Below are 13,859 nucleotides of genomic sequence, written 5' to 3'. Positions count from 1 at the left end.
TAACTATAAATTTTTTCTAGCCAAATTTGATCAATGACTTGTTCAATTACAACCTTATCTAGCATGTGGTCTGCAGAATTAACCGCTCAGCTAATGTTGGTAATTTGCCAACTATAGTTTTTATTATAACTGCATAACACTAGTGTGTTAATTACAATCAATTTAAGTATTTAACATCTGACATTGTAAGCCATTCGTAGGCTTACAGACTGACGTAATAGTTCATAACTTCACGTAGCAATGCCATAATCATATTTGATTATTTAGTAGTTAACATTGTAAAAACTATATGAACTATAACATTAATTTTATAAATAACTTGTAGTGAAAGTTATAATACAACTACTATCAACGCTCTATTTTTTTTTTACCATTCCAGTTGAAAATTGTTCTCTTGAACAGATTTTAGATCCGGAAATTCAAAAAAATAAAAACAAAAACAAAAAAAAAAACATTAAAGGTAAAAGTAAAATATATTTTTATTGAACAGTTTTTGGATTAGTGACTTGTCCACACCTACAAATACAATGAACAGTGAGATAAACTTGCTGGAGTAAGCCGGTGGAAGATAGCTTAGATGTCTAAGATACTATTTGCTTTTGAAAAGTGGCAAAAGAATTACAGAGCGGTATGAGTCCCTTCACATATTTATTGTTGTAATGGGCTTGTGCCCAGTAACGAGTCTCAATATTGCCAAATAGGTTTCGGGGCGCAAGACCTTATCCATTGAAAGTAGGCATGTGGGGCCAATGGGTGAAGTAAAATAGCACACTTAGCACACCGGCAAATTTTTTTTTTTTTTCTTTTTTGCATTAAAATATTAAAAAAAAAAATTCCTATGCGGCGTGTTAAGCACATCGTGTGCTCTGAATCACGACCCGGGGCCATTAGCCCGCGTCCCAACCGTAGTTAAGTAATTACATGTGATAGTTTTTTCATTGGAATAAATTGAATAATCAGAGTTTTTTATTTTTATTTTTATTTTTTTATAATTAATAAGGAAATGACTACAGGGAGGGATTTTTCTCACTTCTGATCCGAACGAAAGAAGAAGTGAGTGATCCTAAAAACGAAAATGGGGTGGGCTCCCCAACAATAGACCAAAAACAAACTAAAACATCGTAGAAATAATTACAATAGTTAGAAAATAGGACAAATAAATAACCCGATTCTCTCAAGGGGTCGCACAAGGCGGTTACAGAAGCAAAAGGGGAACAGATTAAAGTAAGCATATCTGAACCCCCATATGGAACCAGCAATAACTACTGCAAGGATGTAGAAACCGAAAATGCACTGTCATAGTTCGATGTAGGGACTGCTGGAAAGAGAGAAACCACCACAAATCCGATTACAAAAGTCTCCACAAAATGATCAAAACACAAAAGCCCAAGGAGATAGCAACCCACATAAACAAGCAGCAAACAACAACAAAAAGAGCTACAAAATAGAAGGAAAATAAAAATAAATAATAATAAAAAAAAGTAGGAAAAAAGCCCACTGAACAGCGATTGAAACAGAGGACAGGGCAGATGAAGGGTGACGGAAGAGCTTTTGGCAATAACTTGAGATGCACGTGTAGATTCACACGCAAACGCGTACTGACCACACAGCAGAGAGTTCAATATTCAATTCATCATAATTATGAAATTTTTGAAACTATAAGTTATTATGTCGCTTATTTAGAACGAAATAGAAGGAATGGGAATAAAAAAAATAATGTAAATCTTGTTTTTAACCAAATAAGAAGCAAGGAATTCTTACACTTTAGGTTTTTCAATTACAATCACCATCAATGGTCCAAAACCAAATATTGGAACCCCTCAACTACCATAAAATTAATCCCTCCAATTAGAAAGATACCAATCTCTTTCTAACCTTACCAAGTCCTTGATGCATTAGAGTAGCTTTTACCTCATATTATATCTTTTCTTATAAAAGACTTCTTCGTAGGGACAAGTGGACAAAGTGTTCTTCGGGTATGATGAAATTTCTCTTATCAGTCTATTAAATTGATATACATCTATAAAACACGTGATTTTCACGTGCAAAAATTGACTAACTTTTACCTTAAATTATCTTTCCTTATAAAAGACTTGTACTAATCTCTACAAGATAGATCCTACCAATTTTGACCAAATAACACTCTTGGGGTACATCTAGAGCTCCTATTTTCCTCAATTGGTCCCTGCCTCCATATGATAATATATCATTTCATCATTATCTCCAAGAAGAAAGAATTTTCAATCTTACTAAGTTTGCCGAAAGTAGTCAATTATTAATACCAAGATTTGAAAAAAAATGGTAGTCTTCCATCTCATTATGCCATTGAATTAACATTATTTGCAACAAATGTATGAGGTGGAACCTACTTTTTCATGCAAAAATTGATTAACTTTCATAAAATGACCAATGTTATTAGGAAGCGTTTATTATAAGTCCTTACATACTAATATAGTAGTCCACACAATACTTATCACGTCAGCCACTAAAATGTGATTTGCAATGTAATAATCAATATGACGCTCATTCTTATAAAGTGTGAATTGTCACATAAGTTTGTAACGAAGTAATAGTACCCGAGCATTTTCTTACAATAGTTGGATCCAAATTCAAACTTGACAAAAAAAATAAAAAAGTTGTTTTAAACTCGTAAATCCTGGCTTTTGGCAATGTCATATGTAGGGTTGTATGATTAAGTCTCTAACAAGTCTATTACATTTTTTTTTTGGTATGTATAGTTTAGTTAATTGCTCTCCAAGTCAAGTCAACATATTTTTCTTTGTTATCCATTCATTACTTCATTAATTCAAGGTTTTCTCTTTTATGAATGAATATCCATGAGATAATGCTTAAATAATTTATTTAATATATAAGTTAATGAATATCATACCATACATAATATAATAATGGAGTGCTCAAATCGCAGAGGGCCCATTGGGCCTCATCAAAGGGCCATGAGACCTCATTGCCCAAAGGTTATCTCATTGGAGCCGTCTATACTTTGTCAATTTATCTTCTCATTCATCTACTAATTTAAGCATCATATGTAATTCTCGCGCTATATTTGGCGAGCCACTATGTCCAATGTTTGGTGTGCAGTGTTTTAACAAATAATATTATAAAAACCGGGTCTTAGGCATCATCTATCTTTATGAGCATTTTTTTTTTTTTTTTTCAATTAAAGAATTGAATTCTTTGAATGGAAATAAATTGTTTCCATTTAAACTATTTTTATAGGCATAGGTGGAGGAAAGTTTTATCCACATCCAAACACACAACTCTATCTATTAGGATATTTTAAAAAAAAAAAATTAGTGAATTTTATCATATAGAAAATTCCAAATTCTGAAAATTATTCTTAAATGAGATTGGTTTATATATAATCGTATTGCCATTTATATGTTTACTAATTCGACATTTGTTACTTTATCATTTATGAAATATTATTGAATTTATTTTACAAATAATTTTATATACCATATTTTTATCCCACAATTATTTCACTATGTTAATGTGGCCGTCCCAACAATCCTTAGACTTTCTTATTTTTTTAATAAAGACAGATCTAAAATGTTTTTTAAATCGCAAAACAACATGAAGCACAACGCTCTACGGATCTAAAAGTTAGTTGTGACTATTATATCAGCATTGTATGATAACTATGAGATAAAAATATAGTTTATAGCTTTACTCTTTATTTATAGGGTTTAAACTTAAAACTAATACTAGTCTCAACTAATTATTAAATTCGTTCTTATTAAAAAAAATTCAAAGATTAGATAAGATAAAATTTTTTACCCTTTAAACTATTGATTTTGTCGAATAAAACTTTCCTTAAAACTCTTTATGTAATTAAATTTAAAAATAAGAATTAAAACGTGAGAAAATTTATATATTATACAACAAAATACTAGATCTCTAAATACGTATATATATATATATATTTGAAGAATAAATACGTATATATAAAAGAGAGAAATAGAAAAAAGTAAAGTATATAGCCGTAAACGCCGCCACGACAAGTGCCACGTAGGATCGAGGCAAACGAGACCCTTCAGTTCCGAACCTAGAGGCTCGGGCAGTCACAGCTGGAGACAGCCTGTCTCCAACAAAGTCCCACTCACACCTATTCCCCTCTAACTACGTTCTCTCTCTCTCTCCCTCTCTCTGCATCTCTCTCGCTTGGTCTGGTTCTCTCCCTCTCTCTCTCTCTCTGAGCGAATTAGGGTTTTCTGATCTCGTTCCGCGGTGCTTCATTTCAACGTTCGAGCTCACCGGATCAAGATTCTGCGCTCTGTAAGCTCTCCATTGATCTAACTTTTGGCTCGTCTCAGCACTGTTTGTACCCTCCAATTCTTAAAGTTAGGGTTTTTGTGTTTTGTAGACGATGAAAATTGTCTTCTTCTTTAAACCTTTTGATGGTTTTGTGGCTGATGTTGTAGCTGACGTGGTTGTGTAGCTAATGTATGTTTTGTTTTGGGTTTTTTTTTTTTTTTTTTTTTTGAATTTATATTTTCTGTTTCTCGTCTTGAAGGCTTAGATTTGTGGCCGTGGTTTTGTTTTTTATGGTGGAAATGTTTACGTTTTGTTTGGTTGCTTGGAAACGGCGGGAAATAGAAGTAAATGAAAGTAGGTGTTTCAGTATTATTATTTTTTTGTTTGTGTAATCAGATAAATTTGAAATTTTCTTGGTTTATTTTTCGATAATGATACATTTAATAAACATAAAACGAAATAGACGTAATGTGTTTTAGTTTGTTAATGTTTGAATAAGAGTAATAATGGTAATTAAATTACTCGGGTCATAATCCCATTGGTAATCGACGTAATTAATGCATGGGAGTAGAGTTTATGTGAGGTTGGCTTATTGGAGATTTTGGCTCAAAATCGGGCTCTTTTGTTAGCTAGCATATGTGTTATGCTAGGTTCTTTTGGTGGGTGTAGTTTGTGAATTCCTAAAAGGTTTGTAACATGTAGCACAACTAGGCAAAATCTGCAAGCATGGGTTGGTGTCTATTTAGATATAGCATTCTGCAGCCAGGTGCACACATACTGACAATAGAATTATTACTTTAACGATCAAGAACTAGCTAAAAGACTTCAAAATTTTTGATTTGAGTCAAAAAGTTTTACCTTTTATTTTGGTGTCCTAATATGAACGGTTTTTAGTTATTGGATTTGAAATATTTCTGTTTTACAGTCTTATTTTTGTTTTAAGAAAAAAAATTCTAAATATTGCTCTTTCCCAAAAAGAAGAAAGATAATCACTTTTTTACTGAGATAACTGTGTGAGTGATAGCAAGTAATACACTTTATTACGGGAATTTTTCACATGAATCGAGTTTGCTGAAGTTTGGTTCTCTTGAAATTGGGAGGAATCTTTTGACTCTGTATTTCGATGGAATCTATTTTCTCGTATTTTCACTTGAACTATATGAACTCACAAAACAAACAGCTTCAGAACAGATTGGTTCATTTTATATGTTTAATTACGTTTGTCTTTTTCTTGTATCTGTTTGCTTTCCGATCAATTTTTTTTAACATGCAAAATTTTATTTGGACAAATCAACTATATGGCTGAAGGAAGCCAGGTCTGTGATTGAAGATTGATAAGATTGAAGATCTTGTTATGCTTTTTACATGGCATGAAATCCTTTTCTCTTGTTCTCTGAATTTTGTGATTCTTGTAATTAGTTGATGTGTAGTTGTCTTGAGCGCAGAGTAAAACTGTTCAATATGACAAATGTTTATCTCTGCTTTTTTCCCTTTTCATACTCTTTGTTGTCTCATGTTTTTCTGTTTTCTATATTGTAGGTGGTTTGGTTGGCTACTCAACCATAGAGCCCAAACAAAATTGTTGACATACTGGCATATATGGTTTTGTTTGTTACATAAGAACTTGCGGAGGTGCTATATGAGTGCTGTTGACAATTTTGCTGAATCATCATACTGAGTGATTGATTGCCTATGGTTACTTTGTGGTCAATGAGCATCTCCTGGTATTACTTTGGAAGCTGTTTCTATTATTCTCCTTAATTCTGGGAAGGAAGCGCATACGCTGCAAGAGGATTTTTCGTATCCATGCTGGCTGAGAGCATGCGTGGAATCTGTGCTTCGGGTAATGCCCCTGACGAGATTTGCTGCCGATGCATTCGGTGTGGTGACAATTTGTCTAGTTGTGGTCTTGATTCTACTTGGTTTGCTATGCATCATTTACTCATTTTACTTTCGGTCTCGGATTCGTAGCCAGGGTTGTATTCAACTCAGTTATTTTAGTGGTCCTTGGATCATTCGAATTACATTCATATTGTTTGCGATCTGGTGGGGTTTTGGTGAGGTAATTCGGTTAAGTTTGTGGAGACGTGCCCTTGACCTGAAATGGCAGGAAACTGTTTGCAAATGCTACATTGTCTCAAATCTAGGGTTTGCAGAACCTTGCCTCTTCCTGACCCTTGCATTTCTCCTTCGTGCGCCCTTACAGGAGATGGAGTTGGGAATTCTAAGCCGAAGATGGAATGGGAAAACAGCAGGTTATATTCTTCTTTACTGCCTCCCAGTGTTTGTTCTTCAGCTCTTTGTTATTTTAATTGGATCTGATAAGAGTTCCCTGGTAAAGCTGCCTCCTCGATTTGTGAGTATGGCTGCTGCTTTTAAGAAGGGAAAAACGGATGATATTGCCCACTGCACTTACCCCTTACTGAGTACTATTTTCCTAGGAATTTTTGCCACGATCCTTACTGCCTACTTGTTTTGGCTTGGAAGCCAGATTTTGAGACTGGTCATCAATAAGGGTTTGCAGAAGAGAGTTTACACATTGATATTCTCTGTTTCAAGCTTCCTACCATTAAGGGTTCTTTTACTTGGTTTATCTGGTTTGTTTCCACCAGAGGAATTTCTATTTCAAGCTCTTGTTTTGTTGGCTTTCCTTGCCCTTTTATGTTGTGCTGGGGTGTGTATATGCATGCTTGTGTACTACCCAGTGGCAGATTCTTTAGCCCTGGGAAATCTACAGGACATGGAGGCGGCTAGGAGAAGGGTTGATGATGATCTCAATGATACCATTTCTCTTATCGCTAACCAGAGCCATCTGGAAGAAAGCGGTCGAATTAGTCCCAGTAGAAATTCTGATGCGTCAACAAAGCGGGGATCTATTTCTTTTCGGACTCTTGCCAAAGATGGGACTTCAACAGGGACATTTGTAGAACTCAGTCTCTTCTCCCCTAGTCGAGATGCAACCCCACCGGGATCACCGCCGCTTCTTGGCTGGCCTATGCGTGCTCCTGCACAAGTTCCTGGACCCTAAAAGCAAGAGAGAAACATCAGAGTCGTTGGTGAATATCAATTTTGTGGTAAAGAAAAACTGATTGTAAAGGGTGTAGCTGCAATAAGGATTTTTAGTTCTTGGTTTGTTTTCTAATTTTAGATATGATGGTTTTGCTTGGAGGAATTTTATCATCTGTGTTTCTATCTTTGTACCATTTCTATTAACCAATTTTCATTTCCATTCTTCCTCTTTTAGTCTCAATGAAGCATACGTTCATGTTAGATAGGACTTTAGTTGGTACAAGTCATTTTGGCGTTTCTTGATTATGATGGATCATCTTTTTGCTGTTGGTAAAGATGTTTGTATGGCTTGTCCTATGTCTTGTGCCTATGGCACATAAGTAATTGGGGATGTGTGGCATCTCCGGCTTGCCACCGCCAGCTGGCTTCTACTTTGGCACAAACCACAGCCTGTCAAATAATCTCCTCACGAGATGAAAAGTCGGCATTTCCACCATGTTCTTTTGCTTGGCCTGATTTCCAGCCTTTTAGTTTTAGATTTGATAAATTTAAGAGGTGAGATTAGGTCTAATGTAAATTTGAGCCTTTTGTCATTTTTTAGTTGTGAAAAATATTATTTTATTACTTTAAAAAGAAAAATGAAAAATGAAAAAAGCTGGAACTTGGACCTAACCCAACCACCCACGGTAGCTCGGGGACAAAGCCATCTCCTCTTATTGAGGTAGCCGAGGCATCCCCTCCCTTTGAACGGGGGTAACCAAAAGCTACCCTGAAGAGGGGGTGGTTGCACTCCTTTTGATCGGGGAGGCCACAAGCATCGTTTGCGACTAGGAGCACGACCCAATGATCATGGTTAATCTTCTGCTCCTATAAGGTTTTTGTCATGTTAATACAAGAACTTTCTAGGGTTTACTTAATCACTTAAAATATGTCATATCATCTACTAATTGAAAATGAGTGTGAATTTATCATGTTTATTTTATAGCGATTAACGTGACATATTTTAAGTAGTTTTTGATATCAATCACTTAAAATATGCCGCACCAACAAATTAAAAATGGAAGTGAAAAGTAACATTACTCATGTGATAATATCTCATAAAAAAATGTTGTGTAATGCCTCATGTCAAAGCTGCTAAATTTCATAGGTTTTAATGACAGTAATTACAAAATTTCATAGGTTTTAATGAGGGCAAAATTAGAATAAAGTGCATCAAAATTTCACGTAAGATGCACGTGGAATGATTTTCGTCTAATTAGACGAAAATTAGTAATGAAGAGTCTGAATTGAATTTTTTTGAAACATTAGGGGTTACATTGCTAATTTTTAAACATTGGAGTTCAAATTGAAAAACTCTTAAAACTTGGAGTAAAGTGAATATTTCCTCATAAATAAATGCCAAGTAATGCTACATTTCAGACTCATGTCAAACCGGCTAATATGATATGTTTTAAACAATTTACACTTGTTTATTTTGTTTTGTTTATTTTTTTAAAAGAAAATAACAATACAAATTCATATGTGATAAATGATTTGAAAACAGCGTTACTCAATTCTAAAAATTTGTGACTTAATTGACATGTGACATGAGGGTAGTTTCGTCAGTAGGAATCCAAAATGCCGTGACGTTTGACACCGCTTCAGCCAACCAAACCCTCGGAGTCGGAGAGCTTAAAACCCTAACCCCTAACCCCTAACGAACCCTTTGATCTAAGAGAGTGGAAATTCCATTACATTTCATTTGAAGAGAAAATGGCGAGCTTCGATCAAGCTCCACCCGGTGATCCCAAGGTCGGAGAGAAGGTCTTCAAGACCAAGTGCGCCCAGTGCCACTCCGTCGACAAAGGCGCTGGTCACAAACAAGGTCTCTCTCTCTCTCTCTCTCTCTCTCGCTTTTCTTTTGATCTTATTTGCATTGATCAGATTTCTCAAAATTTGTGTAGCGGTTCCACTATATATCTATATGTAGAAGTTGATGTCATTTCTTATTTAGCCATTCGAAGACGTTCTTCTAATGAGTAATATTGGATTCTATAGGATCACCGTGTTTGTATGCTGAGGAAGAAAGGTTTTTTTTTTTTTTTTTTAAAGAGCAAATTGTTGGGTCATTAGTAATAATGGTATTAGAATCTTGAGTTTTTTTTTTTTTTTTGTAGAATACATAATGGATTAGGATAGTATTGGTATAAATGAACAATTTTTTTTAGTGAATATATTATTAAAGTAATGGAAGTCAGTTATCTTCATTTATACCAAATCAGATTTTAATTGAAGAAAAATGCTATTTAGTATACTGCTACGGTGCTACCATATGACTGGGATGATGTAAAAATCAGTCATTATTTTTTCTTTTCACAAACTCTTGCTGATCCAAGCGTTGATTTTCAGTGACACGTCATCCCAATGGTTTGACAGTCATATAATAGTCTACTAAATAGTATTACTTTTAATTGAGAGCGGTTCAAATGTTGTTATCTCAGCATTTTATATCTTGCTAGTTTGTGTGCTGAGATGGCAGAATCTAACGTTTTAATTGAAAATGATGGTTGGGATTTTAAGAATGCTAATGTGGATTTATCCTGGAAAATCTAGAAGATTATGATCCATAGAATTCTCTTTGACTGTTCCAATATAGGTGCAGAATATGTGGTTGATGACTTGGACATTGTGAACTTAAGCTATGGAAGTATATATTGTATTGCTAGATATGTGGGGGGAATTGTTGGACTTTTAGAAGTTGTGAAGCATATCTTTGTGTATTGTTCTATTCTAATTGAATATTTCAATGTAATTTGTTTGTCTGTTTCCACATGAAAATGTTTTTTAAGCTGCTGTGATAATGGTCTCAATTTTTGTTTGTCTCAACATAATAATCATTTGAGCAGTTGACTTCTGCAGGTCCTAATCTGAATGGTCTTTTCGGAAGGCAGTCTGGCACAACTCCTGGGTACTCCTATTCTACCGCAAACAAGAACATGGCCGTTACTTGGGAAGAGAAGACGTTGTATGATTACTTGCTTAATCCAAAGAAGGTGTGTATGATTAATGGTTTCCTTTAATTTTATTGCTTGTGAAAATTCTAAAATAAAAGAAGACTTGCTCTATACTCATCATACTTGATCACGCTGTTTGATCATGGCAGCAAGATGGTCTTGTGTATAAAAATACCTAGTATGTCTAGCATGTTCTCTGAGAAATTGCTTTAATAAGATGGGATTATTACTTATAAAAAAAATGTTCTCTGAGCAATTGCATTGCTGTACTTTCTATAGTGGTTTAAACGTTTAGTTAACTGTTTCATTTTTATTCTAATCCTGATAAGTATTAGTTTTAATTACAGGGCTGCTTATCCAAAAAAAAAAAGTTTCTAGTTAAAGGGTTCATTTGGGTTATATGCAATGGGGGGCTGCACATATTCTGTTGATATGGAATTTATTTAACTCTATAAAGTGGAACAAGTTCGATGTTTGAGAGCTCAATCTTATACATGCGGTGCTAGCACATAGTTAACTTGAATAACTGTTTACATTTTCCACAAACCAAAAGAGAAGGTAATGCGTCATTGTAGTGTATTTGTTCTTGAAGGTCTTCTCTACCTTTTGGTTATAAGATGCCTGCTCCTGAAGTATTGCGTAGTTGATTATGACTGATATGTGAACTAGAGTTGATGAAATCATCCAAGCAGCAGTGCATAACAATGAAGGAATACATTTATACCTTTTCTGAGTCTGGAACCTTATATGTTGAAGCAGGCTACATTGTTTACTTGTGAAAAATGTCCAGGCTAAACTGTATATTGACGTTTTTCACAAACCAGTGGAATCCTTTCTCCACTTTTCTATTATGAGTGGCAGCTGCTGCAAAATTCCAAGTTAGGAATATGTACCTGCATTTGGTGGAAGTTAATTTATTTCATTAGAAGCTTTAGTGGCGAAAATTTAAAAAACCTATAAAACTATTTAGACCATATTCTTGTTTGATTATGTTGCTAGGGAGTTATGGTTGTTGGTTTTCTCTTTGTTGTGGTGTTGAGATCCACACAGCACAAGTACCATATGTAATAGTTTACTATTATGTCTTCTCTGGATTATTTGAAGGGAAAGAAATTCTATAACTTTTGGGGAAATTGATCTGTTGGTGATGAGATGTAGTCTTTATTTTCTGAGATTACTTTTTGATTGAGTGAGAGCTATTGGGGGTTTGTCTTCTTTTTCCTCCGAGTTTTGGATCTTTGATATTTTTATCTTAGCTGTATTTTTGCATTACTTTTCTTAGTTTCTTACGTGTATCTTTTGTATACATTCTATGTACCCCTTTTTATTCTTGTTTTGTACACGTCTTTATAAATTATCACCTAAAAAATCTATAAGCACACTATCTCTTTTTCTTAGGTATAGATGCTCCCGTCTCGTGTGTGTATATATATATATACTTAGATATACATATATGCAAATTGAATACTTCAAACTAATTGACTGCTAATGAAACTTGGTTTGTGCAGTACATTCCTGGAACAAAGATGGTTTTCCCTGGATTGAAGAAGCCACAGGAGCGTGCGGACCTCATTGCTTATCTGAAGCAAGCAACTGCCTGATTCTTTTGCTTAGGTCATCTAGTATTTTGTCAGAATTTGAAGAGTTTGGCTAGTGGTGCCAATTTGAAAATTTTTATTGAAAAGAAGAAAATACTTTCTTGTTTAAATAAGATCTTCAGGCATTTAACTTGCTCTCTTTGTTGGAGAAATAGGCTGCATGTCCAAAAAATTTTTGTTTAGTCCCTTCGTATATGGCACATTTCATGAACGACAGATGATTTTATAAGATCTGATATGCGACTGTTTGCTGTTTTTGCTTCTGTTAATGTTTCTTTATGGGTTTGCTTTGGCTGCCGAGATGGATATGGATCTCTAACAATTTTTTTTCCCTTTTCTTCGAATTGTTGAATTGCTAGTAATCCAGATAACAAATATAACATAGTTTCTATGGATTGACCTACCAAGGTAGGTCTTGAGCAGTTCACCCAGTCGTTCGAATAGGAATGCTAAGAACATTAGAGTGTTTACTACAAGTCTCTTATCTCTTACAAATTGATATGATAGTCCACATATCACATGTCACGTTAGTAAAAATGTGGAGTCGTGTTAGGAGTACTGCATTTTTAACTACAAAGGTCATTTACAAAGTAACGTGACACTTCATAATTAATAATTGTAGACACATCGTATACTCTTAATTATTTTTCACCTAATAATAGTTATAATGTTCCAAGTATTTTTCTTTCATAAAATATGAATTCACGTAATTTGTAAGTTAATCAAAACTTATTTATTACCTCTAAACATTTTCAATTCTATACTTATCAACATTTCCGTTTTAAAATATCTACACGATTTTTTTTTTTTTTTAATGTAAAAATATCAACCAATAATGCAGACATGAGATCGAAGGAATCTCCCGTCCGATAGTCCAACCATGAAGCAATCGGACAAACCCATGCAAAATGATTAACTGCCCTCAAGACTACATGAGCTTACGAAGTTTTGAAATCCTATTGGTTTCATATTTGGCGTGACGAAATCTTGACACGAGATCTAGCAGTTCCATCTGTTATCGAGGACATCTGATAATGAAAACGTCAACGGTTAAAGATTCTTTCCCAACTACCAGTTTTCAAAACAAGCAGAACAAGTTACGTAGGATATATTATATATTATTTTTTGTCCTTTGCTTATTTATTTATTTTTTCTCATTATTCCATTTTGGGTATTGCTTTTATTTGTTTATTTAAACCTTTTTTTTTTTACATGTCCACACAAAAGAAGGAAGAAAGAGAATTCAAACTAATGACATCAAACTAATGAATTCAAACTACGGCAAAGAAATTCTACTCTTTGTCAAAAGGCTAATGGATTTGCTAGAATAATTACAATTTGATCATCTCATAATTCATAAATACTCCATCAATTTACAATTTTGTTATTTGGTTTATCTAAAAATATATGAAACTTATAAACCTTTTCAATTTCCTTTATTACTTTCATTTCTCCTTTCAAAAAAAAATTAACATGATTTTGTGAAATAAATAGTATTTTTAAAGAAAATTTGGATGAGTTTTTTTATATTTATATATTTTTTTATATTTTTTATTTTTTATTTTTATGAGAAGAAATCCAAACAATTAAGAGTGATGAAATCTTAACAATTTTTGAATATAGAGTAATTTTAAATACTGATTTTTCATACCACTTGGCTGATGACCTTGAATTTTTTTGTTTTCAATTTTTAATAAAAGTTAATCTAAAGGCTAATGGGCATTACCGCTACCTAATGGTATAAAAATGAGATGAGGGATAAGAAATGTAGTATGATTCTTGAATCTATAATTATCATTTCATAATTCCTATTAGAATCAAGATAAATAATTGTCACATTTTTTAGGGAGTTAGATATTAGCTTTTAGGTTAAACCATATGCTTCCCGGATACTAGGCCCCCAATCCAATTTAAAAGAAAATTATATTATTCAAATATTGTCACCTTAACATCATATGCTTAAAGAGTAATACTATAAATCACA

At 33.7% G+C, this 13,859-nt stretch overlaps 2 protein-coding genes across 2 annotated transcripts; both read left to right on the top strand.

Annotated features, from left to right (window-relative positions):
* Window positions 1-4,148: 4,148 nt before the first annotated feature.
* Window positions 4,149-7,504, top strand: LOC132179110 (plasminogen activator inhibitor). Its single transcript, XM_059591750.2, has 2 exons — window positions 4,149-4,296; window positions 5,815-7,504. Exon 2 carries the CDS (start codon window positions 6,122-6,124, stop codon window positions 7,301-7,303), a length of 1,182 nt encoding a protein of 393 aa, XP_059447733.1. The 5' UTR covers window positions 4,149-4,296; window positions 5,815-6,121; the 3' UTR covers window positions 7,304-7,504.
* A 1,412-nt stretch (window positions 7,505-8,916) lies between these two features.
* LOC132178776 (cytochrome c) lies at window positions 8,917-12,138 on the top strand. The gene is made up of 3 exons (XM_059591323.2): window positions 8,917-9,148; window positions 10,183-10,316; window positions 11,786-12,138. The coding sequence occupies exons 1-3, from the start codon at window positions 9,037-9,039 to the stop codon at window positions 11,876-11,878; spliced, it is 339 nt and encodes a 112-aa protein (XP_059447306.1). The 5' UTR covers window positions 8,917-9,036; the 3' UTR covers window positions 11,879-12,138.
* Window positions 12,139-13,859: the final 1,721 nt, after the last annotated feature.

The sequence above is a fragment of the Corylus avellana genome, chromosome 4 (genome assembly GCF_965113065.1).
Source record: "Corylus avellana chromosome 4, dhCorAvel1.hap1.2, whole genome shotgun sequence".
Taxonomy (NCBI): Eukaryota; Viridiplantae; Streptophyta; class Magnoliopsida; order Fagales; family Betulaceae; genus Corylus; species Corylus avellana.
This window is presented reverse-complemented; position numbering and strand designations above follow the sequence as displayed.

Coding starts and splice junctions, on each gene's coding strand:
- LOC132178776 (XM_059591323.2), top strand. CDS start 9,037: ATGGCGAGCTTCGATCAAGCTCCACCCGGTGATCCCAAGGTCGGAGAG. Junction 9,149..10,182: donor AGGCGCTGGTCACAAACAAG/GTCTCTCTCTCT, acceptor TGACTTCTGCAG/GTCCTAATCTGAATGGTCTT. Junction 10,317..11,785: donor ACTTGCTTAATCCAAAGAAG/GTGTGTATGATT, acceptor TGGTTTGTGCAG/TACATTCCTGGAACAAAGAT.
- LOC132179110 (XM_059591750.2), top strand. CDS start 6,122: ATGCCCCTGACGAGATTTGCTGCCGATGCATTCGGTGTGGTGACAATT.